The 25,731-nt window shown below is 34.5% G+C and overlaps 1 protein-coding gene and 1 non-coding gene across 2 annotated transcripts in view; both read right to left on the bottom strand.

The window, feature by feature from the left end:
• Window positions 1–25,731, bottom strand: part of ANO5 (anoctamin 5) — a 70,509-nt gene that overhangs the window by 29,039 nt on the left and 15,739 nt on the right. Inside the window, 9 exon segments of the mRNA XM_032488369.1 lie at window positions 97–157; window positions 256–361; window positions 696–830; window positions 5,028–5,143; window positions 8,862–8,975; window positions 13,022–13,306; window positions 14,401–14,469; window positions 15,559–15,672; window positions 18,140–18,181. Coding sequence (XP_032344260.1) covers window positions 97–157; window positions 256–361; window positions 696–830; window positions 5,028–5,143; window positions 8,862–8,975; window positions 13,022–13,306; window positions 14,401–14,469; window positions 15,559–15,672; window positions 18,140–18,181 — 1,042 coding nt within the window.
• LOC116666747 lies at window positions 12,701–12,806 on the bottom strand. Its single transcript, XR_004323643.1, has one exon. It is a non-coding gene; the product is annotated as a U6 spliceosomal RNA (small nuclear RNA).

The raw sequence follows: 25,731 nt of genomic DNA, 5'->3' as shown, positions 1-25,731 counted from the left end.
CTTTGATGTATAAGGTATGCCATCTGTATATGTTATACAGATGGCCATATGACACATAACACGGAGAAAGCTGTTTTTATCTGACTATTTACTCACCCCAAATTCCCATGAATATTGCAAAGAACACCGTTGACTCATTGTCAAATAAATGAGAGACCTGTAAAACAACAACATCACAAAGAGTGTTGAGTTTCAAGTGCAATACAAAAAGTGGGAAATGGAAAGTCATTTCAACATACCACGATACATACATACCTTCGAAGCCAAACACGTAGAGTTTAGTCTCCAAAAGTCACACACATGATCACAGAGGGGGCACATGATAATCTGACCTCCAATATTAGGGTCACAGATCTCAGTGCTGCAGAGGGAAGAACAAAGTTATTTTTAAAGTGATGTGTTTGGTGAAAATCCAAAGATGTTCTTATCAGAACAACTTTATACGGCAGAGGGGGCAATGAAGCAGCTTTTTTACAGGTCAAGTCATGCTTCAAGGAGCAGAATCTTTAAAGCCTATTTTTAAAAACAGATTTTCCGTAAAGCACCAAGTGAGGGGCAGCTGCTATGTTTGGGTCTTGCTCAGAAATATCAATTGTCTGCTGCCACAGGAAACATTCTGACACAAATTCCAGAAAAATAATAACAGCAGATTCAGTTACCATATTTCTCTGTTTGGGCAACTCAGTTGCACTTACCTGCTTGAGCTATCACGCATCGATAATAACCCGTAAATAAAACAAGCTAAGCCAACTACAGCTGCAAAAAACAGCATTTCTGTGTAAAATCCGAGAAAGACAAAATAGATGCCAATTTTTTCTCCATAATAATCCCTGTGAAAGAGGGTAAAAACAGAATCAGTAAAAACAGAATCAGAATCTCTGCAAGAACGATACAGTCCAGAGTCTTGATTTTGTATTCAGACAAGCATGTAGTCTAATTTTGGCTCCCCTGCTTGCTAGCCTTGTAATTTTGCTGAAGTTACTAAGCTTTCTAAACTTTAGTTTCCACATCATAAAATGCAGGATGGTGCTCAGCCACAGAACTGGTGTCAGGATTACAAAAGACAACAATATAAATAGGAAGCCAACTGAGTGGAAGTTAAGTTTTATTTTTGAAATAGGGTGATTTGAAAAGCTTTTAAATTTTAAGGAGACTTTAATAAAGTGTGGAACAGTCTGCAGTGTAACTTCTAGCTGTTAACAAATCGAAATCAAACAATCTGCACATGGACTTCTGCTGAGGAACAATAGTTCAGTAACTGGCACATGGTACAAGTGAGATCACACTGTGTTAATCCAGTATTTCACTACTCAGCCATGTCCTACCTGCACTACTGCAGCCCTTAGCCCCATCTCTTGCTTCATTTCCTTCCGGGTACCTTCGGGGGTCCTCAGATGTGTCTGTCTATGCTAGGAGTATCTTTGGGGCACAGCCTTTAACACTGTCTCCAGGCCACTGCGTAAGGATCTCAGCTCTTCCAAGCCAATGATGCTCATCTTTCTGAGGAGTTCCCCTTTCCCGCTCTGGGTTTCGTCAGTCACTGAACCCCATCCCATCCCGCATCCCAGAAGGTAAATCCTCTTAGAGGAATGTTTTTTTTTTTTTCAGTCAAATTGACTAGGGTATAATTCACATACAAATAAAATACACCTGACTTAAGTGTACAGTTCGATAAATTTAAATATACACACTCGTAACCACCTCCAGGATCAACATACTGAGAATTTCCATCATCTCAAAAAATTTCCTTGTATTCCTCTGTTATTAACCCCTTCCTCAACATCCAGATCTGGAACCACTACTTTGATTTTGGTCCTTATAAGTTTTGCTTTTCCAAAATAATGTTTTATAAATGGAAACATTAGAGTATATAGCTTTTTGTGGCCTGCCTCTTTTCTTTAGCATAATGCTTTTAAGATTCATCCCTTGATGTTGTATGCATTACTAATTTATTTCTAGGAAAAAATCCATTGTATGAATGCATAATAATTTGTTTATTCACTCACTAGTTGATAGATATTTAATTGTTTCCAGCTTTTTATTATGAGTTAAGCTGCTATGAACATTCAAATAATGGCATTTCAGTGGACAGAAGCTTCATTTTTCCTAAGTAAAGGCTTAGAAGTGGAATTGCTGGGTCATATAGAAAGTGCATATTTACCTTTATAAGAAACTGTCAAAACTGTTTTTTGTAAAGTTGCTATACCATTTTGCATTCCCACCAGCAATGTTTGAGATTTCAAGTTGCTCCACATCCCTGACAGCATCTATTGTTGCCAGTTATTTAGACTGTAGCTATTCTAGTGGGTGTGTAGTGGTATTTCAATTACCTTTTAATTTTTATTCCCCTATGGAATAAAAATGCTGGGCATCTTTGATTAAGTATTGGCCACCCATCTTTTATATTCTTACGTCCATTTTTAATTTTGTCTTGTTATTGAGTTGTAAGAGTTCTTTAAGTTTTCTAGGTAAGAGTCCTTTACTGATACGTGTGTTGCAAGTAGTTTCTCCAACCTGTTTTTTATTTTTTGTAACAGTGCCTTTTGAAAAAGTATACATTTTTAATTTTAATGAAGTCAAATTTATACATTTTTTAAATTGTGCTTTTTGCATCTTATCTGAAAAGTCCACGCCTAATTCCAGATCACATGCATTTTTCTCCTGTTAACACTCTGCTAGAAGTTTTGTACCTGTAGCTCTTATAATTAGTTCTCTCATCCATTTCAAGTTAATTTAAATTTTAGAACAGGAAAGGATCAAGATTCATGTTTTTCATGTGGATATCCATTTGTTCTAGCATCATTTGTTGAAAGGACCATCCTTTTCCCAATTAATGACCAGGTACATCTGTTGAAAATCAATTGTCCATGTATGTGTGGATCTATTTCTGGACTCTCCTTTTATTAAATCTTTTTCTTTGAAAGTAATTTCAAATATACAGTAAAGTTGCAATAATAATTCAAATAATATCCACATACACTTTATTTTATTGTAAAAATATTGTTCCATTTGCAATTCTCTCTCTACCTGTATTTCTCTTTATATGTATACATACACACAGACACATTGGTATCTTTTTCTGAACCATCTGCAAGGAAGTTGGTTGAGTATGTATGCCATGATCCTTTACTCTTAAATACTCCAATGTCTGTATCTAAGAATAAGGGTATTACCTAACATAATCACTGAAAAGAAACCTTAGGGATAATGGTTGTTTTCTGCAATTGCTCCCTCTGTGATAACATAGAATTTTCCATTTTGCCTTTTTCGTTACCCAACTTTACACCTAGTTATCAATTGTTTACATTAAAAATTGTTAAAATTTAAGTTTTTAAACTCTATCACTACTGAAATGGAAGAGCAGTGTAATTTGCTATAAATGGAAAGCTGTAATTATATGATGCAAATTTTTAAAAAACTTACTAAATTTAAGCTAGACACTGTTATCTGATGAAATATCTGAGCTTCCACTTTGCTATAAAAGAAAATCAGCAAGTGCTAAGAAGGTCCTATCCAAAGATGTATATCGAGGATTACAAATACACATCTTTTGGGAATATTTATAGCAGAAACACATGTAGATAGTTAAAATACTCTTAACATATTTTGATCAATGTAAAACACGTAAACTTTCATTCTGACAACTTTACTTCTTTGAAAATATACTGTGACATATTCTCCAAGGGCACAAGTATCTGCGAATGTTCTTAACAGCACTGACTGCAATAATGAAAACTTTGGAACAGCCCAATCTTTTTCAATAGAAAAATGGACAAATGAATTATGCAAAATTTACAGTATGGCACTCTGTGTTCTATTAAAAAGTACAAGATAGATCTGTGTGTACTCACAGGGAAGTGTACCAACAATACATTATTTAGTGAAAAAGGGAAATCGCAGCAAAAAAGTAAGTAAAAATGCCATTGCTCCAGAAAAAAAGCTGTGTATGTATTTTATTATGCATGCACATAAAAATAAGACTCAATGGCCATTACCAAATCAAGAATAGTTACCTCTGTGGAGTTCAATGGTGGTGGAATTTCACTTAAAACTTTGCACATCTCTTTATTGCTTAGAATTTTTTTAGGCTACTTTTATAACTTAACAAACTAAATGACCATTATTCAGGACAATTAAAGCATCTATCCAATGAAGAGTTCATATAATGATTTATAAAAAGCACCGGTTTATATGCTAAGTGCTTTTTATTTTTTCTCAAAAATTTCCCCTTAGATGCCTTAAAGAAAACTATTGAGATAACACTTCAGTTGATTTGGATGTATGCAGCCACATTAGTCTCCAAAAAGGATACTGTGATGCTGTGCAAGCACAGCATTAAAGCATAAAGCACTGAGTGAAAATACTGCCCACAGCAACTGCGGCTCTGTAATCTGATTGTTTCTTTGTTGAAACCATTGCAGGAATCTCCTAACATCCTGTAGTATTGTCACGGTTCAAAGCAAGAATGTGAAACCATAATGTTCTTGCACAGCTAATGAAGTTGTCTAAAGAACTGAGATCATAGAACAATTGTCTTCACAGCTTTCTGAGATCAACATATACACACAAACATCCATCCACAACCTTTCTATTATCTTCTAAATTCCTGGACTCAAAGAAAAACATGGAATAACTAATGTGTGTTAAACACTAAGTGCTAGCCCCATGATAAAAATATGCATATATCATTTTATTATCAAATAACCCCATAAGGAAAGTACTACTGTCATTTTCATTTTACAGGTGAGCTTCATAAAGGTTAAGTAACTTGACCATATTTATAGGCTTCTAACCTGGATTTGAACCCAATCTCTAACATCCAGCTATCTCTGCACAGTGGTTAAGAGCATTCTATTAACAAAATTTGCCCACAAATAAATGACTAAATGATAGCATAGATACAAAACTGGAAAGATGGGAACTATAATGGGTGAAAATGACAGTAAAAAGAATAGAATATGATGCCATTGTGAATAAAAATCACATAATCAAGTTTTAATTGGTTTGATCCTGTGTAAGAAACTTACTTAATCAAATGAAAAGGTTGCTCCTTGTAAAAATAGGAAAGCCGAGCCCAGTTCTGGTGAAGTATGTACCTTTCATTTGCAGGATTAGAAGGTTCTGATGGCTTCCAATATTGACCCTACAGAAGAAATGCAAGAAGTACTGAATGACAAAGCAAAAGACAAAGGTGACTGAAGGAACGCTGCTTGTATAAGAAGGCTAGTGAATAAGGTAGAGGCTGTCTTTCACTTCTTGATGTGGATTTTCGTATTTCATTCATGTAAATTATTTACGACACTCTACAACAAATACAAATAATAGTGATTTATTTATTAAATCCTCACACCCAGCTACCTAAGAACACAAGTTAAAGCCTGAGACTTTGGCTTTACTCACTTCACCGCTTTCATCTCTACTCAGATTCCAAAAGTCACAGCTCAGGAATTCACACAACCACATTACTGGCTGGGACATTGGAAATAGGCTGACGCTTTTATTTTATAGATGGAAAAAACTAAACTCCATGCAAAGTTGAGTAAATGATTTTCAAAGTCACACTGCTATGATTGGAATCTCCTCTAGGGAACCTGTCTTGTCCTGACTTGGCCCTCACTGATACCAGTTTCCCAAAGAACTTAAAATACATACAATAATATTAGCACTTTAGAGATTCAGGATTGTTTCACGCATAAGTTCTTTCCTAATTGTTAGGTACTGAGTAGCTTTATTAATATCCCTTCGGGGCCTAGCAGAGTACTGTCTACAGTATTTTCTTTTTAACTGTTGGCTTAGACAAGTAAATTGCTGAAGACAACAATAAATAAATACCCAATTTAAAATTAAGCACCAAGAACATAAGCAAAACATTCCGATATAAATTGTCGCAATGTACTCCTAGGGCAGTCTACCAAGGCAATAGAAATAAAATAAAAACTAAACAAATGGAACCTAATTAAACATATAAGCTTTTGCACAGCAAAGGAAACCATAAATAAAATGAAAAGACACCTACAGAACTGGAGAAAATATTTGCAAATAATGTGACTGACAAGGGCTTAACTTCCAGAATATACAAACAGCTCATATAACTCAAAAACAAAAAAACAATCAAAAAACGGTAGGAGACTCAAACAAACATTTCTCCAATGAAGACATACAAATGGCCAATCAGCACATGAAAAAATGCTCAATATTGTTAATTATCAGAGAAATGCAAATCAAAACTACAATGAGGTATCACACCAGTCAGAATGGCCATCATTAAAAAGTCCATTAACAATAAATTCTGGAGAGGGGGTGGAGAAAAGGGAACCCTCCTATACTGTTGGTGGGAATGTAGTTTGGTACAGCCATTATGGAAAACAGTATAGAGATTCCTTAAAAAAATGAAAATAGACTTACCCTATGATACAGCAGTCCCACTCCTGGGCATATAGCTGGAGGAAATTCTAATTTGAAAAGATACATGCACCCCAATGTTCATAGCAGCACTATTTACAATAGCCTAGACACAGAAGCAACCTAAATGTCTGTTGACAGATGAAGGATAAAGAAGTTGTGAGATATATATATATATAAAAAGTAAAAAATGGAATACTACTCAGCCATAAAAAATAATAAAATAATGCCATTTGCAGCAACATGGATGGACCTGGAAATTGGCATAATAAGTGAAGTAATCCAGAAAGAGAAAGAAAAGTATCATATGATATCACTTATATATGGAATCTAAAAAAAAATGACACAAAACAGAGACAGACTCAAAGACACAGAAAACAAACTTATGGTTACCAAAGAGGAAGAGAGTGGGGAGGGATAAATTAGGAGTTTGGGATTTGTAGATACTAACTATTACATATAAAATAGATAAACAACAAGGTCCTACTGTATAACACAGGGAACTATATTCAATACTTTGTAATGATCTATAATGAAAAAGAATATGAAAAAAATACATATGTATAAATGAATCACTATACTGTATACCAGAAATTAATACAACATTGTAAATAGACCATACTTTGATAAAAATAAATAAATAAATAAATAAAATTAAGCACATACAAAAATCTCTATAAGGTATAAGATTTTATATCATCCAGATTCCAGCTTTTGTCTTCTGTAATTAGTCCTACTTAATCTTAAGAAATGAGAAAGAAAAAAAGAAAAAGCAGCCTATTTGGGTATTTGAAAAAAAAAAAAAAAGATTCTTTAAAGCACACAAGGGAGAATCCACTACCTAAATCTGCATTCAGGAGAGAAGAAAGAAAGAAAAAAAAAGTAAAATTAACAGTAAATGATAGCTCTCTCTAGCAACAGCTAAGTAACACTGATTTTCCAGTGAGCATAAAAGACTTTAATGAAAAGCTAGATGTATGGGTTAAAATTGCTGGTGACTGAGGATGGTTTGCCTTCATGACCTGGTAATAGTAAGAAAAGACTCAATGCAACAACAGACAAACCCAAAAATCCTCAAAATCTTCAACAACAAAAAAATAAAAGAATGTGCCCTTTTTTGGAGAAAGATTAGTAAAGAATGTGTTGCAAAGTGTTTATTAACTTGCTATAGATCTCTCTACGTGATCAAATGCCATGAATCTATAATTCCCTGGAAGTTCTTTTGCTCCAGGGAATAATGTGTGTGTCTGTGTTGGAGGAGGTGGGGGAAGTTTTTCTAACACAAGTTAAATTCACCTGAACCCCCATTGAAAACTGCCACTCATTTTGGAAAATTCTGCTGTACCCTTATAGGAAACATATGAAGGATAATAACTAACCAACGATGAACTGACCTAGAGTCAATTATCACACTGTTGAATAAATACTGACAGAGGAAAGCTGGAAAACAGAGAGATTGGCTTTGGGCTTTTGGAAACTGTGACAGCAACATCATTTTCAGTAACATGGGCTATGATTTAGATGCCACTTGTTTAAATGGAAATACTTGGTTCTTCTATATGCCAAAGGAATGTGTTTCTTGAAAAGAGAGCACCATCAGAAAGTCTTTTATAAAAGTATGGAAGAGTAAAACAGGAACAAAGGAAACCAAAGTTCCAGGAGATGATCTCAGAGTAATTTATATGCATTTAGCCAAATAATACCTACTGACAACAGGAGATGAAATTTAAACGCTGAATGTCCAAAGGAAAAGTTTCCCTCAGAAACTTCCAGAAACTAGGCTGTCTTTTTGTCATGTCAAGTTTGCAGGTTTGGTTGAATGGGTGCATCATATAAAACACCACTTTTCTTGAACTCAGTATTTTTGTCCCAAAGAAACGTCCTCCAGAATCTGTCTGAATCTTTTGTTTGGACCAAAGTCCAAACTTGTTCTACAGCTGTATATATGCTTTATTTCCCAGAAATTCCTAGCCTGTGAGCTTGGATTCATGGTTGTGTTCCAATAATGCCTAACAGAATGCTTTACATATAATTAAAACCAATTATACATTTAATGAACGAACACATGAATGCATTCACTTTAAGTCCTTTGGAACTTCTGAAGTTTATAAAGAAAGATCTGATGGATTTGGGTAAAATTTCCAAATATTATGGTCTAAAATGTTCTTTTAATATAACTGCTATTTTCAATAATGGGTTCTAAAGAAAATTCATGTGCAAATGTAATAATTTTTAAATGAATTTCCATTTAAACCCCAAAGTGAAGAGGTATTAACTATATGTGTCAGCATAGTTCTCAGCTGGGACCTGAGGAGGCAGGGACTTTCCCAGCACGCGTGAGATAAAGCAATCTGTCATAGAAGAGGAAGCAAATGGAAGATTCTCCTCCCAACAAGGCAACCTCTGAACATGGGAAAGGGAAAATGGGCTCAGTATTTCAAAACCAAGCGTATACTTACATCATGGAGTGGAAAGGCAGATGAATAGGTATTGGAATTTAGCAGTCTTTCAATTCCAAACCTTTTCTTTCCATCTTCAACGCCAAAAGGACACCGTGAGAGAATATAATAAACCTATAAGGTAAGCATAAAGAGACACACATTTCAGAAATTTATGCTATCCGTATTTTTTTCAGTCACCATTTTACAATGTCTACTTTGTCTCAGTGACGATACAGGCTCTGATTACAGAAGGAACCTTCCCCTTGTTGTTTGGGGAAGAAGTAGAGGGTGGGGTCGCGTGGAGTGGCAGGTATCTCAGCTTCTGGGTATTCCTTATTCCCTTGGGGGCGGGGGAACGAGTCATAAGTTATTGTGCTTTTCCTGTTCCAAGCTCCTCTGGGAGTCCCTTGTGCCAGAATCCATGCTATAATCAGGGTTTCAAGTTGGAGTCTTGTGCAACTAACGGTTCAGGTAAGAGAATATGGAGTAGAATTAATACTTGGCCAAACTGTCTTGAATACCTTTCAATTAATTACTCTGAGGTTTTGTACAGGGCCTTTTCCTGATATCAGAATCTATTAAATCTTGGAGTATTTCTTTTAGCAAACTTGTAATTATAAATTATTCCTCTATCCCTTTGAGATGTATGTAAGTCTTTTTCAAAGCTAAATGAGACCTCTTGCCAGTTATACAACTTAAGAGTGTTATTTAGTTTTCCAGAAACCATCTCTTTTCATTGTAAACATCAAGAAAGACTGTGTCCCTGTCACCTTATCTCTGTGGGAGTGCAGTCCAGGCACCTCGCTCCAAGTTGTAATCACCTGCATAGGGTTATGAGATGTTTTACTATTACTATTTTGGATAAAGACAATTAATACAGATGGACACTTCAATTAGCAGTTGAATTTAGGATAAACTACGTGGCAAATAGTGTTGTTAAGTTGAACAGGGGGGTTATCTGTGAATATTCTTTACGTTATATGGGGAAGGGTGGTTTTTTAAAGTAAGCAGTTTCACAGAACGAGAAGAGTGGGAGGTTTCTTTAAATTGCCTCCATTTTTCAGGACTACATAACTCAGGCAAAACTCAACAGTGTCAGTATTGGTGCAAAATTAGACACAGATCAAAGCAGCAGAATCAAGCCCAGAAGTAGATCTATAAATATCCAGATACTTGAGTTATGACAAAGGTGGAACTGTAAAAACAATACGAAAAGTTGAATATTTTCAATAATTGGTGTAAGTCAAATGACTATACATTTGGGGGAAAAAAGGCCTCCATCTTGCATCATGCACAAAAATTAATTCCAAGTGGAGAGTAGTTCTCAGTGTGATAAGTAAAATAATAAAACTTCTGGAAGACATACAGGAAATTAACTCCATGATCTTGGAGTAGTTAAAGATTAAGAGCTTTATTCATAAAGTAAAGGCTTAAGGAAGCAGACTACATCTGACCCTCAAACGACGTAGGGGTAGGGGCATCGACCTTCTGGGCAGCCAAAAATCCAAGTACAATTCAGAGTTGAACCTCTGTATATGCAGTCCCTCCACATCTGTGATTCCACATCTAAGTATCCAACCAACTGTGGACCATGTGGTTCTGTAATGTTTACTACTGAACAAAACCTGCTTATAAGTGGACCCTCCTATTTCAAACCTGGTTTGAAACTGTACATTAAAATGAAAAGCATCTGTTTATCCAAAAAAAAAAAAAAACTATAAAAAGGAAGAAAAGGGAAGCACAAAGTAAGAAAAGATCAGTAAAGTATATATTGACTAAAGGGCTCAAATAAAAAATATCTAAACAGTTGCTACAAATCAACAAGGGAAGGCCTAACTGAAAAACAAACGCAAGAGACCTTAGCAGGGACTTCACCAAAGTGGACATCTAAATGCCCAATAAACATATACAAGGGGATCAATCTCATTTCTATCAGAGAAATGCAAATTAAAACCATAATAACACATACACAGATAAATTTCCATAGAAAGTAATAAAAATGAATAAACAAAATCTCATACAATTAATCAACCATAGCTAACTTAATCAACCAAATTCATGTTCAGCCAAAGAATCCAGACTCAAAAGGATACACACTTTATGACTTCTCTTTTACAAAGTTTTAAAACAGGCTACACTCGTCTCTGCTGTTAAAAGTGAGAGCTGACCTCCACTGAGAAAGACAGCAGTAATGATCAGGAGGAGGCACCAGGGCTTCCGGACGGCTAGGAAGGTGCTCTCTTTTGATCTGGGTGGTGGTCATATGGCTGTGTTCATTTTGTGACTGAATTCAAGGAGCTGTATTCACTTATGACTTGTGAGCTACCTTGATTTATGTTACACTGCAATTTAAAAAGAAAGAAAAAGAACGACTGGCAATTTTAGTGCTGAGAAAGAAAAACAGCAGTCTCGCCTGTTTTTAATGGGACTCTAAATTAACACATCTTTTTGTAAAATGTGATAGTGTAACAAGTGACATTTTAAACATGCGTGCCCTCAGATGCAGACGTTTTCTATGTGGCGTCTACTTTGCGGAAGAATTTACATATGTGCTGAAAAACGCACACACTGTTGTTGCTGCTGCTGCTTAGACCAGGTAGGAAAAGGGAGAAAATTTTTAGTTCGTGGATTTGCGTTTTCATATGTGAATCCTAGGCATTACATTTTAACTTAATATTTCTGTCAGTGAATTAAAAAAAATAGATTTAGGGACTAGAAAAAAGATTATTTCAAAATCCTTCTTACACACTTTTAAGAGTGTTGAACCTAACGAGAATGAAGTCTCTCATTCCTCAGGAAAACTGAGTAAGTAATCTCAAGGAGAAGTTGCCTTGCGATTGTTAGAAACCTGGTGATTGCACTAACAGGTACCAGCAGAAAGGGGAAGAGCAGCAGAGAACCCGAATCTTTTTCTTCTGAAGTCAGATCAATAATAACAACATATAACACTTAGTGAAAACTTATTATGTTCCAGAAACTATTCAGTCATTTACACCTTAACTCATTTAATTCTCAACATAACCTATGAGGTGGATATTATCCCTATTTTAACAGGAAGAAACATGGCACAGAAACTGTAATTAGGGGAGATGCTTTTAATGGGAAAATTAAAGACCCCTAGAACTACAAATGAAGAGGAAATATTATTATTAAAAAGGCTGAAAATGGTTTTAAGTGAAAGGAAAAAGTTCTGCTGTTTCTCAAATGCCATCTATTCCAGTTTACTGCCATCTCAATAAACAAGGAATGTTCCCCGCCACCAAGCCATCAGCCACTGCAGCCACCCTCTGATGAGGAATCCAGGATGGACAAAAACAGGACAGGATAAAAACAGGCCCTAGACAGTTAAGATGCACAGCAACGGAATCACTTCCATGAGCCCAGACTCTTGCACCTTCCCATACACAGACAAGCACTAAAATCATTATCTTGGGATATCTGGTTTTTGTGATTAGCAGTAATATTTTGGTGTTCCACTACATGTGTTTTTCCCAGCAAAAACTCCCATATATCCTGGCTCCTCCCTTTCCTCATGAGAACAGTTCCTCAGAGCTATCTGAGAGGCTGTTTCTGGGCTACAGCCCTCAGTAATTTCCTTGAATAAAACATAATTCTCAAGTTTTAGGTTTTCAGTCGACACCATATATAAGGCAATTAAAATATTCCATTTCCATTTGGAATGATCAATATTCCTCCTTCTAGGCACTGAACTTAGAAAACCAAACTCTAAGATTATAAAACCATTTTACAAAGACCTTATAAAATTGAAGTCCCCTGACTCTCAGTTAAGTGCTTTCCCCAATATTGCATGCGGCCTCTTTTCTTGCTGTGTCCACATTGTCAAACATTCATTTAAACAAAATATGGCACGCTTCATACACTTGCATGTCATCCTCGAGCAGGGGCCGTGCTAGTCTTCTCTGGATCATTCCAATTTTAGTATATATGCTCCTGAAGTGACACCTCAACCATTCACTTGTAAACAACAGTTTGAGAAGTAGGGAGGCTAACAGGTTTAAGTTGTCCAAGTGGACTTTAAAACCTGCCCAATACCACCAAACCCATCAAAATTTACACAGAAACACCTTGCAGAGTATCACACGTGCACCTGTACAAAAGCACACAGAGGCACACATCCCTTACTTGAAGGGATGCGCCCAAAGGTCTTCTCTACCTACAATTCTGTTTCTTGCTGAGGATGGAAAGAAGCTTGACTCGTCTTCAATGAGGAAGAGCTCCTGCCGATGTCTGGTGAATTGTGCAGTGAAATATTCAGGATGAGGATGCTTCACATTCCTGGGGAGCTTCAGAGGCCCAAGCATATAGCTAAAAGGGATCTTGTCAGCTCGAGGAATGTCACTCTCCTTTATAGGCATTTTGATTCCCAGCACTTCAGCATAAGTAATTAATACCTCCCAAGGGGCATGGATCTTGACAAAATAAGTTTTTCCATCTTCAGAGTTCTGTATGAAAAGGAGGCAAAATAACAAAGCTTACTGAGTTTATTAAGGAAAAGAAATTTTATAAAATCTCAAACTTAAGACTGTCACAGCATTTTCAATTTATTGAAAAATTTCAGCAAAATTTTCAGAAGCGTTAAGTGCTCAAAATAGCTATACATACTATACTTAGATATACGTGTATGTATATGTTTGTATGTTATGTGTGTGTATATTTGTGTGTGAGAGAGACAGACAGAGACAGAGAAAATATTTTTTAAAATATATTTCAGGGTCAACGTATATTAGTCTGAAACCTATGGAAACATACGTGGTTCTGGACAATGTCTTAAAGTTTTACTTGCTAGCTCTAAGCTCAGAACTGTGCTTAGGGTATATGAGAAATAGACACAAAGTATAATATGTACTCTTTCCTCTAACCCAGCTGCTTGTATAGCTTACACGTAGAGGAAAAACTTTAGGCAATAAGCATTCATTACACAGAACAGTAAGTTATAGACAGAATATATGGTATAATACAAGTTTATTAGTTCAGTAAGAAAAAAAACAAGGAAAAATAAGAAGTAGAGAGTATTAATTTAGAACTAGAGAGTATTAGAAATTCATGGACAGGGTAGGATCTGATATAGGTCTTTAAAAGCAATTTTGAAGGAAATTCTAGAAAACCAGTAAATGGTAGGAGGTGTGGAGAAAAAAAAAAGAACTTGGCATATTCATGAGTAGAAAAAGTGTCTTGGCTTAAACAGAAGGTTGTGTTGCAAGATAGCTATGTTAACCAGTTAGGGTGCCAGATTACAGGCAGCCTTCAAAATGAGACAGATATGAAACAAAAACCATGTCTTTACTTTCTCTGGATCCTGAACAGAATTATGTATGCTCATTTTTAAAGTCTTCCACTCACCATCTCAAATTCAGAGCGCTGACCTGCTTACTCACCTAGAAGATCACAGGCCCTACCATCCCCAGTGCACGTGTCTGTAGCCAGAAAAGCTATTGTTTTGCTCCCAAGCACAAAGTCTAGCCAGTCAAAGGCCAGAGCAGGAGGAAACAACATTTAAAACACCAAGGCTCTGGTATAGATGAACAACTACATTTACCCTTTTATCTTCAGTTTCCAACTCAAGACCTGTTTTTCTGAGATTTTGTTCAAATTCTTTTCTTCTTTCCTATGGAAAAACAGATGAGTACAATTATGCAGAACACTTGTATTTGCCCAGACAAACAGACTTGTTACACAATGACTGTGCCTGCAGATGGTCCCCTGGTTGTACACAAAAGCACTCTAAGTATCAACCCCATCCGAGGGCCACAGACTGCTTTTCGCCTCTACTAGGAATGGTCTCCAGGGCATGTGAAGGACCTCCACATGGAAAAAACACAGAACACTGTACTAAGTAACATTAAAAAATACTTCGATAAACAGAGAGACATATCATACTCCTAGCTGAGAAGACTTGGTATTACAAAGATTCAGTACTTTTTAAATAAATGATATATTTAATTCATTTTAAGCCAAAACATCATCATGACTTTTTAATAGTGAAGAACAGCTTCACTTCATTAAATTTAATTCAAATAAATGCAAAATCATTACTTACAGCCTTTAAAACAATGATTATTGGTTGAAAAAATCTCTGGGCTTTAACTATGATTTAAGTGTGAAAAAATGGACCTGAGGCACTATAATAACAAGGGGTCAGGGAGAAGAAAAGATTGAGCAGGAAAAGCTTGTGAAATAAGAGGACAACTAAGAGAATGTGAGACCTGGAAGCCCAGTGAAGAGCATACACCACAGAGAAGGGAATGATTAAACGGCGGCAAGTGCTGCTAACAGGTCAAGCAAGAAGAGGGCTGCGGCTTGATCACTGGATTTATTTATATGAAGATGAAAAGAGTGGCTGAGGTCATGGCCTGATAGGAGTGGGTTTAAGAAGCAGAACTCTTGAATATTATATTCAGACACAGACCTCAAATTGTGGAGGTCACATTTAATATCTAAGGAGAGCTATATTAAAAAATATACCAGTCACTTGGGAAAAGAAAAAGAAGTCAGTGTCCAAAATGTCTAAAAAGTAAAACTGATGTTACACATTCATTTTTGGGCTGCATATTTTGTAGTTGTCTCACTCAGTTTCACCTTTCAGTAACACTCTGGGGCTTCTAACTTTTACAAAATAATTTAGTGGAAACATCCCTGTCAAGCTACAGAATGTGTCTCTTTTCACTGTTCTCATTTCTGTCCCATAAGTACTTACCGCCTTCAGTTCTGCTTCTTTCTTCATGTCATCAACATAGGAAAGCACAAAATCGATCTTCCTAATCCCATCTCGGAAGAAGATAGAATCTTTGCTTTGTTCATCTTTTTTAAACTGCAGGAAACATGAATGACACAATTTTAAATTACAGTTTTGTTTTCAAGTGGCAAAAACATGAAATGGGTTAGCTAAAATTTGGTCACCATTTAATTTTTTTCTTTCTTAAAATGACAAATGAAGACAACCAATTTTCATCAACAGAAGATTATGCTTATTTTAGAAAGGAAAATTCCATAAAGGAGTTATATTTTAAGAAGATTATACTTATTTTAGAAAGTGAAATTCCATAAGGGAATTAGATTTCAACAATAATGACTCAAGATGAAGCTAAGTATATTGACTACATGCACACACAACAAAAATACTGCAATTATACCAAAATACAAAATGAATATATATATATACATATATATGTATATGTATATGTATATATATATATACTCCTTGATCCCAAGATGCATATTCAGAGACAGACTTGTTATTTTCATTAAACAACATACCTACTAGTCCAACAAATAATTCACGGTCACACAATACTTTGGGGGTAAATTTATTACAGACCAATCAATGAGTCTTACTGTAAGAACACAGACATATATTAATGCCTATACTATGTTGTAAATTACTTCCTAATTCAACTTTTGAAAGGTTAAAATAAAAATCAAGGTGCAGCTAAAAATTAGAAAGCAGGTTAGCTTGCCAGCTAGCTTCACTACAAGTAAATCTCCTTTCAACATCAATTTCCTAAGCCAGCCAAATCTCTCCCTTTTCAAAACTGTAAAAACACTAGAGTTTCAGAAAGAAGAAATTTCATGTTTGTCTGACTTGATTTTACATAGTTTATATGCAATATATAACAGTTAATATTTGGAATAGCCCACATACAACACCAAGAATGATGCACATAGATGATGCAGTGGATGTCAGTGATCTCTCTAATTCTGTGATGCAAAGTTATAATGTAGACAACTTTCCAACTGCTTTAGCTAACATGTGAATGAGGAACTGGATGTTTTTCATTTTCATAACTGGAATTTGTATTAGTTTATGACTTTCTTTTATAGTACTGTCTGTTGTTTTTCACCCAAGTCAGGCCAGGCAGACCTCCCACAAAAAGAACTGAATGTGGATCACTCAAGTAAGAATAAGAAAAAAATTTCATGTTTGACCTGTGGTCTATGAACAGAATAACTGTATTTTATCTATATGAGCATATAACCAATGGGTCTCAAAAAAAACTAGCTCCCAATGCACAGGAGCAAATGAGTGGAAAAATGAACAATGAAATAAGAAAACATTCAGAAATTAAATATCAAAATAGAGTAATTCAAGTATTATGTCTGCGTTCTCTGCACCCCAGTCAAAGTAAACATAATCATCTTTCTTTTCCTAAAAGAAAGTAAAAGAAAACCTGAGAAAATTCAAACTGTTATCATGTTGTACCTTGATTATAAATCACCAAAAAAGTAAACAAAACAAAAAAATTATTTGGGTTCTTGTAAATCATCATAATATTAGCATATCTTATGAAACTCACCAAAATTTGTGGAGCCAACTGGGTGAGGAAAAAATATTAATTAGACTAAATATTATAAAAACAAAGAATTAGAGGGAAAAAATTCTAATAATCCTTTGACTCTAAATCTCTGACAGTCATATTTTGCATAGTACAGTTTTTTTTAACAACATATATTTTTAAGTGTTATTGTTTGAAAGAGCTAAATCTAGGTCCACAAAGAGAAGTTCTGGTGACAGAAACGTGCACATAGAAATCAACAAAATCACAGTATTTGACTATTAGGCAATTTAAAAAGTAACTAAAATAGTGAATCCAGTTGTTTCCTAGGTGTTCAGTCTAAATGCTTGTACATAATTCCCTTCTCCTGAAAGCCAAAGGCTGCCTAGGAAAACCTGAACTTCTACCATTATGTTGTGTCCTAACTATAATCTGTAAATTTTTTAAAATTTGGAGAAATCTCTAGTAGCCTTATATATCATCATGAGGTACATGACTTAGGACTGTTAACAAAAACGAGTGGAAGGTGACTGGGGCAGAAAAACCTGGTAATTTGATACACATAACTGAATACTATTAAAATACATCATTATTTTATTTTGCTCAAGACATGACATTAAGATCATTTTTGCAGTATGTGTTTGTATTTATGTTTGATTTATTCTTGGAAATGCCTATTTATAATGAGGTAAACATCTGGGTGGCTTTTGAATGAGGCAGTTATTCTGAGGTTCATTAACCTCTGAAACTGAATGTAAATTGTAAATTGCATATGTGTGTGTGTGTGTGTGTGAGTGAGTGTGTGTGTATGTAATTATATTTTTTAGGTAGAGGTTCTAAAGCTTTAATTAGATCCAAAAAATCACCATTCTAGAACCTCAGTTGCCTGGGGAATAGGAACCAGTGACAAAGTCCCCCAAATCAACAGTATTAACTGCAACAAAAACGACTCAGGCTAGCAGGCAGCCATCCAAAGCGTAAGCAGCAGCATCCAGCACTGGTTACCATAATACGTCGCTTCAGGAACAAATTGTATCTCTTTAAAGACTGTGAAGCAATCAAGAGAGAGTTAGCAAATCCTGTCCAGGAATAAAGAAATGATTTCCAAAAAACAGACATGCATACAAACAAACTCTCAGTGTGATCACTCACGTGAAAGTATGTATGTGTGTGATACTTAAAGTTGGAAGAAAACAATAAAGAATAAATGAAAGGAAAAAAAAAGGAGACTCCAAAGTAAATTTCCCTAAATCCTTTTACAGTAACTTTGAATAATACACATTTGTGACTGTATTAAGGAAGCAAGCAGAGAGAAAAAAAAAAATGAAGGAAACATGAGAATAATGGAAATGTAAAGTAAAATATGTATGATAGGTATTCTGTTAAGTATGTCTGTGTACATCAGTCGAAAAAAGGAAAATCACCACAGTTATACTGGGACTATGTATAGTATGGAAAGTTCACCCAATAGTGTAAAATATTTCATTACTGAAAAAAAAAACTGAAATTACCATCACCATGTATGTGTGTGTATGTGTGTGTGTGTAATTACATTTTTTTAGGAGGAGTTTCCAAAGCTTTAATCAGATCCAAAAAAGATAAACAATCTTTTATTACCATTAAAATATTTCATTACCAAAATACTAAAAAAAAAAAAAAAAAGACAAGGTCATTTGATAATTTAAATACTGAGTTGTCTTCCATCTTGTGACCATGACCATTGTTTTTAAAATACCAAAGCAATTAACTAAAAACATCTGGGATAATATTTGAAAGAAAAACAACCTATGATACAAAAAGGCAAGTATTGTGTGTATTTTATAGTATAATGAAATAATAAAGAATCTAATAAAATTATCAATAAAGAGTTTCAGTTCTTGTCATGCAGAATTTGGCTTAAATTGTTGCTTTCCTGGAATAGGCTCAAGAGACTTAAGCAATTGGTGACTAAGCAGTGAAAACCCCCACCCTGTAAACTGATGAGCCCTAACACGTACAGTTGAGTTAGAACTGCCGTTATTTACAGCAACGGATACAAGATGGATGTTGGTCACTGAATAACGAACATTTTAAATTATCTTCTTCTGTTGTGCTGAAATATTCCACCTCAGCACCTGGATTTTCTTAGGATCCTTCATGAGATTCACAAGTTACTATTTTTCCCAAATGTTTTACCTGAGGTCATGACAGAATTGTTAAGGGAAATGAAAGAGTTATACACTACAGGACGTTATATGACTTTCATGGGCCCCTTCCTCTATTAAAAAAAAAATTAATTGAAGATAAATAAACAAACTAATATATGCTACTATATTTGCTTTTTTGTTTATTACTTTTATTTTTAAAGAAATTAAAACATTTCCACAGGTTCCAAAATGTAACATGGGCAAGCACTGTGCCTACCACACCTAAAGGATGAGTTGGCTCTGAGGTCACAGATTAACTGAGTACCACCACTTTAAGAGTGATGGGAGTGCAGGGTATAAAAAGTTCCCTAGACTAGTGGTAAAAAGCCTTCTGTGATAAATACACCTAACGTCAAGTTACTATGCAACTTTTCCAATATATGACATCCTCATGATTCAAAAAGCAATGGGTTCAATACCAGCAGTTGGTCCTGAAAAAGTACTGACTCAATAGTTAATATTTTTAAATGTAATTTTAAATATATCAAATGAAAATCACTAAAGGACGTGATTACAAAAAGATAAAATTAACATTCTATAGACTAAAAGTTTAGAATTAATAACTATATTTCCATCATGCAGTAAATAAGTTCACTTTTTATCAAAAATGGATAACACTAAAACTAATTAAAAGGTATTTTTAAAATCATTCCTCTTTCCTTTTTACATCAGTAACTCTTTGGTGTATTTATTTCTGGTTTGTCTAAGCACCGAATTTTTTAACATAGTAAATGATTATATTTAATATACACATTTTCTTACCTTTTTCACAATATTACTATACTATTAAAATAAATTTTCATATACTATAAACTTGCCATAAACATAATTTGTCTATATATTTTCAATTCATTAAATTTAACGTGATTTGTTTGTAATAAGACACTTTACAGTCCCTTCTCTAGGAATAGAGTTGAAAACCTGTATTACTGGTGCTACAAAGAAGTTGTCAACAGCAACTTTCTCTCATTATATATAATTTGAACACTTTAAGTCCTACATTTTGAATTATTCTGCTATCTGTTTTAAGTCTATATATCTTTCAAACCCAAGATAATAATTATATCTATATAAAGTTTTATATATATATATAAAAGTTTTATATATATATATACATATATATATATATGGCAATGTCCAATTGGAATTTGAAAAAACATTTATGAAAGTATCATTGAAATATTTATGGACAGATTTAACATATATGTGCAAGACTTGTATGTGAAAAATGAAAATATTCCTGAGATAGACTAAAAATATCAAAATAGAGATATATTTTATCTTCACATATTGAAAGATTAATATTGTTACAATGTAAATTCTACTCAAATTGATCTATAATTCTATGCAATACCAATCAAAATACCAATAAGATTTTTTTTTAAAGAAATTGGCAAGCTGATTCTAAAATGGAAACGGAAATGGAAAGGATCCAGAGTAACCAAACAATGTCGCTAAAGAAGAACAAATTAGAAATACTTACTCTACCTGATTTTAATACTTACTACAAAGTGAAAGTAATCAAGACAGTGTAGTATTGGCATAAGAACAGACACATGACGGGGCAGAATAGAGAGTTTAGAAGTAAACTCACACATACATGGTCAATTTCCACAAAGGTCCTAAGGTAATTTATGAGGAAAGGATAGTTATTTCAACAGGTGGTACTAAATATGTGTATCAACAAAAAGTAAATAAACTTTGATCCTCATTACAAATCACCTACAAAAGTTAACTCAAAATGAATTGTAGACCAATAGTAAAATTTAAAACTATAAAGCTAAAGAAAATCTGAGAAAATTTCTTCTACTTTGGTGCAGATAAATATTCCTTAGCTAGAACACAGAAAGCATGGATCATAAAAGAAAAAGGATAAGAAATTGAACCTTGAAAATTTTAAAATTTGTTTTTCAAAAAATATTCTTAAGTAAATGAAAAGGAAAGTCACAGATTGGGAGAAAATATTTACAATAAATACGACTGACAAAGCTCTTGCATTCAGAATACCTAAACAATTTTAACAAATCAGTAAGAAGATAATCCAATTTTTAAAAATACACATAAGATTTGAACATATAGCTAACAGAAGAAGACATATAAATGGCTAATAAGCCCAAGAAAAGTTGTGCAATGTCATCATTCATCGGAGAAACGAGAACTGAAGCCGTGAGATACCACCATCATCCAGTTGCTAAAATTAAGAAGTTGACGATACTACGTGCTGGTGAGAATATAGACTAACTAGAACTCTACATACATTACTGGCAGAAATAAAAAATGTACAACCACTTTTAAATACAGTTCAGCAGTTTCATATGAAGTTACACACTTTCCATATGACCCAGAAATTTTAACGAGAAATTAATGAAAAGAAATAAACATTTGTCTTCACAAACATTTCTTACCTGCATGTTCCTAACAGCTTTATTTATAATGGTCCTAAAACTGAAAACAATTTAAATATCTATCAACAGGTGAATGGATAAACAAATTTTGGTACATCCATACGATGGACTACTATTTAGCAACAAAATGAAACAAAAGAAATCAAAAAACTAACGTTGTTTTCAACAAGATTCAATTCACCAGTATCAATTGAAGTTCTGGATGCTTCAGCAATATTGTGCTGAACAAAAATTGTCCAAAGTCAGACACAAAATAGTATACACTATATGATTCCATTCACATACTACTTTTTTAAAAAAAATCAGCAGTTGCCTAGGGCAGAGATGAAATAGCAAAAGAAAGATTTTTGAAGTAATGGAAATCTATAACTTGACTGCTGTGATTTTTAAAATTCGTCAAACTGTGCACTTAAAATGGGTGCATTTTATTGTATGTAAAGTATAAACAATAAGTTGATAATTTTTAAGAAGGTTCTGGCTTGAACAACTAGAGGGATAAACTGCGTACACAGACCTGAGATACGAAAGCCTTCAGTGGAGCAGTTTTTGTCGGGAAGAAAGAAATTCCATTTTAAACATGTCAATGTTGAGATGTCGTTAGATATCCAAATGCATATGATGGGGAAAGCACTTGAATGTTTAAGTCTGAAGGTCAGGAGAGATGTCTATTCTAGAAACTTAAATTTGAGTGTTACCACATATCAATGCTATTTAAACCAAGAGACTGAACAAGATCCCAGGAGAATGAATTAAATGTCTGAGCCCTGGAACAGTCATATCTAAATATATACATAGATCAATTATAAATACTAAGCTGTATTCATACTAATTGCTTCTGGTCCATTTATTCAAAGGCACCTTCTGGTTGGTGTGTGCCTATGCCACGTATGTCCTTAAATATTTGGAGTACCATCCCTGAGGACACCCCTTCAAAACCTGTGAAGGCTGTTGGTTGTTATTAAGGCATGCCTCTAGTGTGCTCTTCCAATTCCCACTCCTCCTTTAAACACTAAGTACTTGACAAATTATTCCTCCCAAACACAAATGGCACTTACTCTGAGACAGGTTCTTTTAGGTATAATTTTCTCCATTTTTCTGTATTTCATTTAACGACCTTAGCACCCTTCTGTACTGACAATTTAGCTGGCCTTTCAGGTACTCAATCACATCCACCATGGACAACTTTACTTAAAATAAAATGTTAAATTATGTTAATTCTTCTGTATTTATAAAGGCATGTAGTGAAGCTCTATCATAATCACGGTAGTATTATAGTTTTTAATCCAAAAAGAAAATACGTCCAATGATATCCTGCTGGGTATCTTTGGATTGTCTCAGCAGGTTCCCTCTCTACCCCTTTCTACCCTGCTTCTTCTCCTGGGAGGGAGGCCAGTTAGATATCAGAGAGCTCCTTTGACCTCTGTCTTCCCACAAACGATGTCTTCTTTCTGAGGCTGGATTCAGGAAGACTGAACCCCTCCACTGAAGGGCACTGACCCTCTCAGGAATGTTTAAGTACATGACTCTCTCCTGGGTTCTGATAACTGTTCCCTCCCTATTTCCTGCAGTTCTATGGATGGTAATAGATTCATGGTTACTAGATTGATACACACTGGGCTTCTCCTGAACCTCATTTTTGTAAAAGTTTTTTCCTTTAATTAAGCTCTCCTCAATTTATTCTATTTTGAGTATGCCTAATAGGACCCTGATCAATATAGATTTTTCTTTTGTGGTATTTTTGTGACATTAAAAGAAACCTTCCCTGGAGAAATGGCTGATTCTAGGACTGACCCAGGAAAAGTACAAGATGAGACGAGCTTAGAGCATCTTGTAGTGCCAGAAAGTAAGAAAATGCTAAAAATTAAACAAAACAAAATTAAAGGCTTATATCAAAGAGATGCAGGGGTCAATCAAAAAAGCTCTTAATCAAAGCAAGAACAATTTGAGCAACAAAGTAAATGAAAGAGTATTGGGTTTATAACACAAAATACAAAATAAATATCCATGCATCCATTCTGATATAAATAAATACACAAATAATACATAAATAAATTTATGAATAAATAAGAGATAAACTTCCCATACAGAAGAATTCCAAATAACTCATTTACCCTTAAGGAGGTAGAGCATAAACCCCCAATCCTTAAGTATGGGCTGCACATAGTGACTTTCTTGCAAAGATTAGTACAGTATAAAATGGGAGATTAGAAAGAAAAATTTCACAGTAGAGCAGTCTGACAAATAGGACTTCAAGTCAGGCAATAGAGGCTAACATCAAGAATGATAAATCATGTTGATAGAAAGCACCCTTCATACAGTGGAATGAAAATAGCATTTTCTATTGTCTTCCTCCCCCAAAATACACGTGACCCCAGTCGAATTATGAGGAAATCATCAGGAAAGTTATCACTGAAGGACAGTCTACAAAGTACTTGACTAGTCTGCCTCAAAACTGCGAAGGTCTTTAAAAACAAGAAAAGTCTGAGAAACCATCACAGTCAAGAATAGCCTGAGGAGATATGGCAATGAAATGCAATGTGGTGTCCTGGATGGGATCCTGGAACAGAAAAAGAACTTTAGGGAAAAACTAAGGAAATGTGAATAAAATATGGACTTTAGTTAATAATAAGGTACCAATATTGGTTCATAATTTGTAACAAATGTGCCATTCCTATACAAGATACTAATGACAGGGGAAAATGGATGTGAGGTGCAGGGAACTTGATGTACTATATTCATAATAAATCTGCAAACCTAAAACTATACTAAAATAAAAAGTTGATTAAAAAACTTACTGTTTCATTTTAACTTGCTGTTTAACAAAAGAAAATGTCATCATAAAGGATGAAATACCATAGACCACTTTAAAACCAATTGGAATTTAAAACTTCAATTATTAGTATATGACACAATTGGGGAAATTATTGCAACTTCTATCATGGGCAAGGGGATAATAATAAATATGTAAAAAGTTCCCAAAAAATCAAGAGAAAAAAAGAAAAACTGAACAGCTTAACAATAAAATAGACAGAATATATAAACAGAATGATCCAGTAAAATAAATTAAAATGACCATCAGTGCAGAAAAAAGACAAATGTGTCATTCATATTAAGAAAAATGCAGACTTCAACTATGGTAGGATACAGAGCTAACTGAAGAAGCTCCACTAACTCTCTTTCTGACAGACAGGCAAAAACCGAAACTCATGAAAACACTGTTAATGAGATGGTAGAGAAAAAGAACACATATATTTGTTAGAAATGCAAACTGGAGAGGACTTTAGCAATATATGGTAAGATTACATATGCCTTTATTCTTTGATATATAAATGCTTTTAGAAAGATACACATAGCCAAAATATATGACTTATCCTCAAGGGTTAAAGACTAAAAACAGAAAAGATTCCCAAGATTAAAGACGACTCAAAGGTCCATCAGTAAATGGACTGGATGAATACACCATCCTAAACTCCCAATCAGAAAACCATGCAGCATGTAAATGAATGAGGATGAAATCTATACACAACATAAAGTGAACTCTAGGATATGTTTTTAAGTGAAAACCAATGAACAGATCAGTATATAGAGTACGCTGCCTTTAGTGTAAGAAGTAGGAGGAAGATACATACACATAAGTATGTGCGTACACAAACACACACACACACACATACACACAGAAAAGTAAAGGACACATTGGAAAGACAGAAGAAATAAAAATGGTTACTACAGGAGGATTAAGAAGAAAAAGAAGGAAGAAAGTTTTCTCCAAGATGCTTTGTTTCATAATTTCAAATGCGACAGATTTACCTTCATGGTAATAAAGTCTAAGCTTCAGTGCCTCTTACTTGCACCAGTTTCTTCAAGGATTTAGGAAGGACTCTAGCAATGTGTTCTCACAGTCAGATATTTTGGTAAAATTTTTAAAGTAAATTAGTGTCCCATTATTCTTAAAAAGTGACACCAAAATAGCATAAGCTTTAGGCTCCACTGAACCTTATTGATCTGT

The sequence above is a fragment of the Camelus ferus genome, chromosome 10 (genome assembly GCF_009834535.1).
Source record: "Camelus ferus isolate YT-003-E chromosome 10, BCGSAC_Cfer_1.0, whole genome shotgun sequence".
Taxonomy (NCBI): Eukaryota; Metazoa; Chordata; class Mammalia; order Artiodactyla; family Camelidae; genus Camelus; species Camelus ferus.
This window is presented reverse-complemented; position numbering and strand designations above follow the sequence as displayed.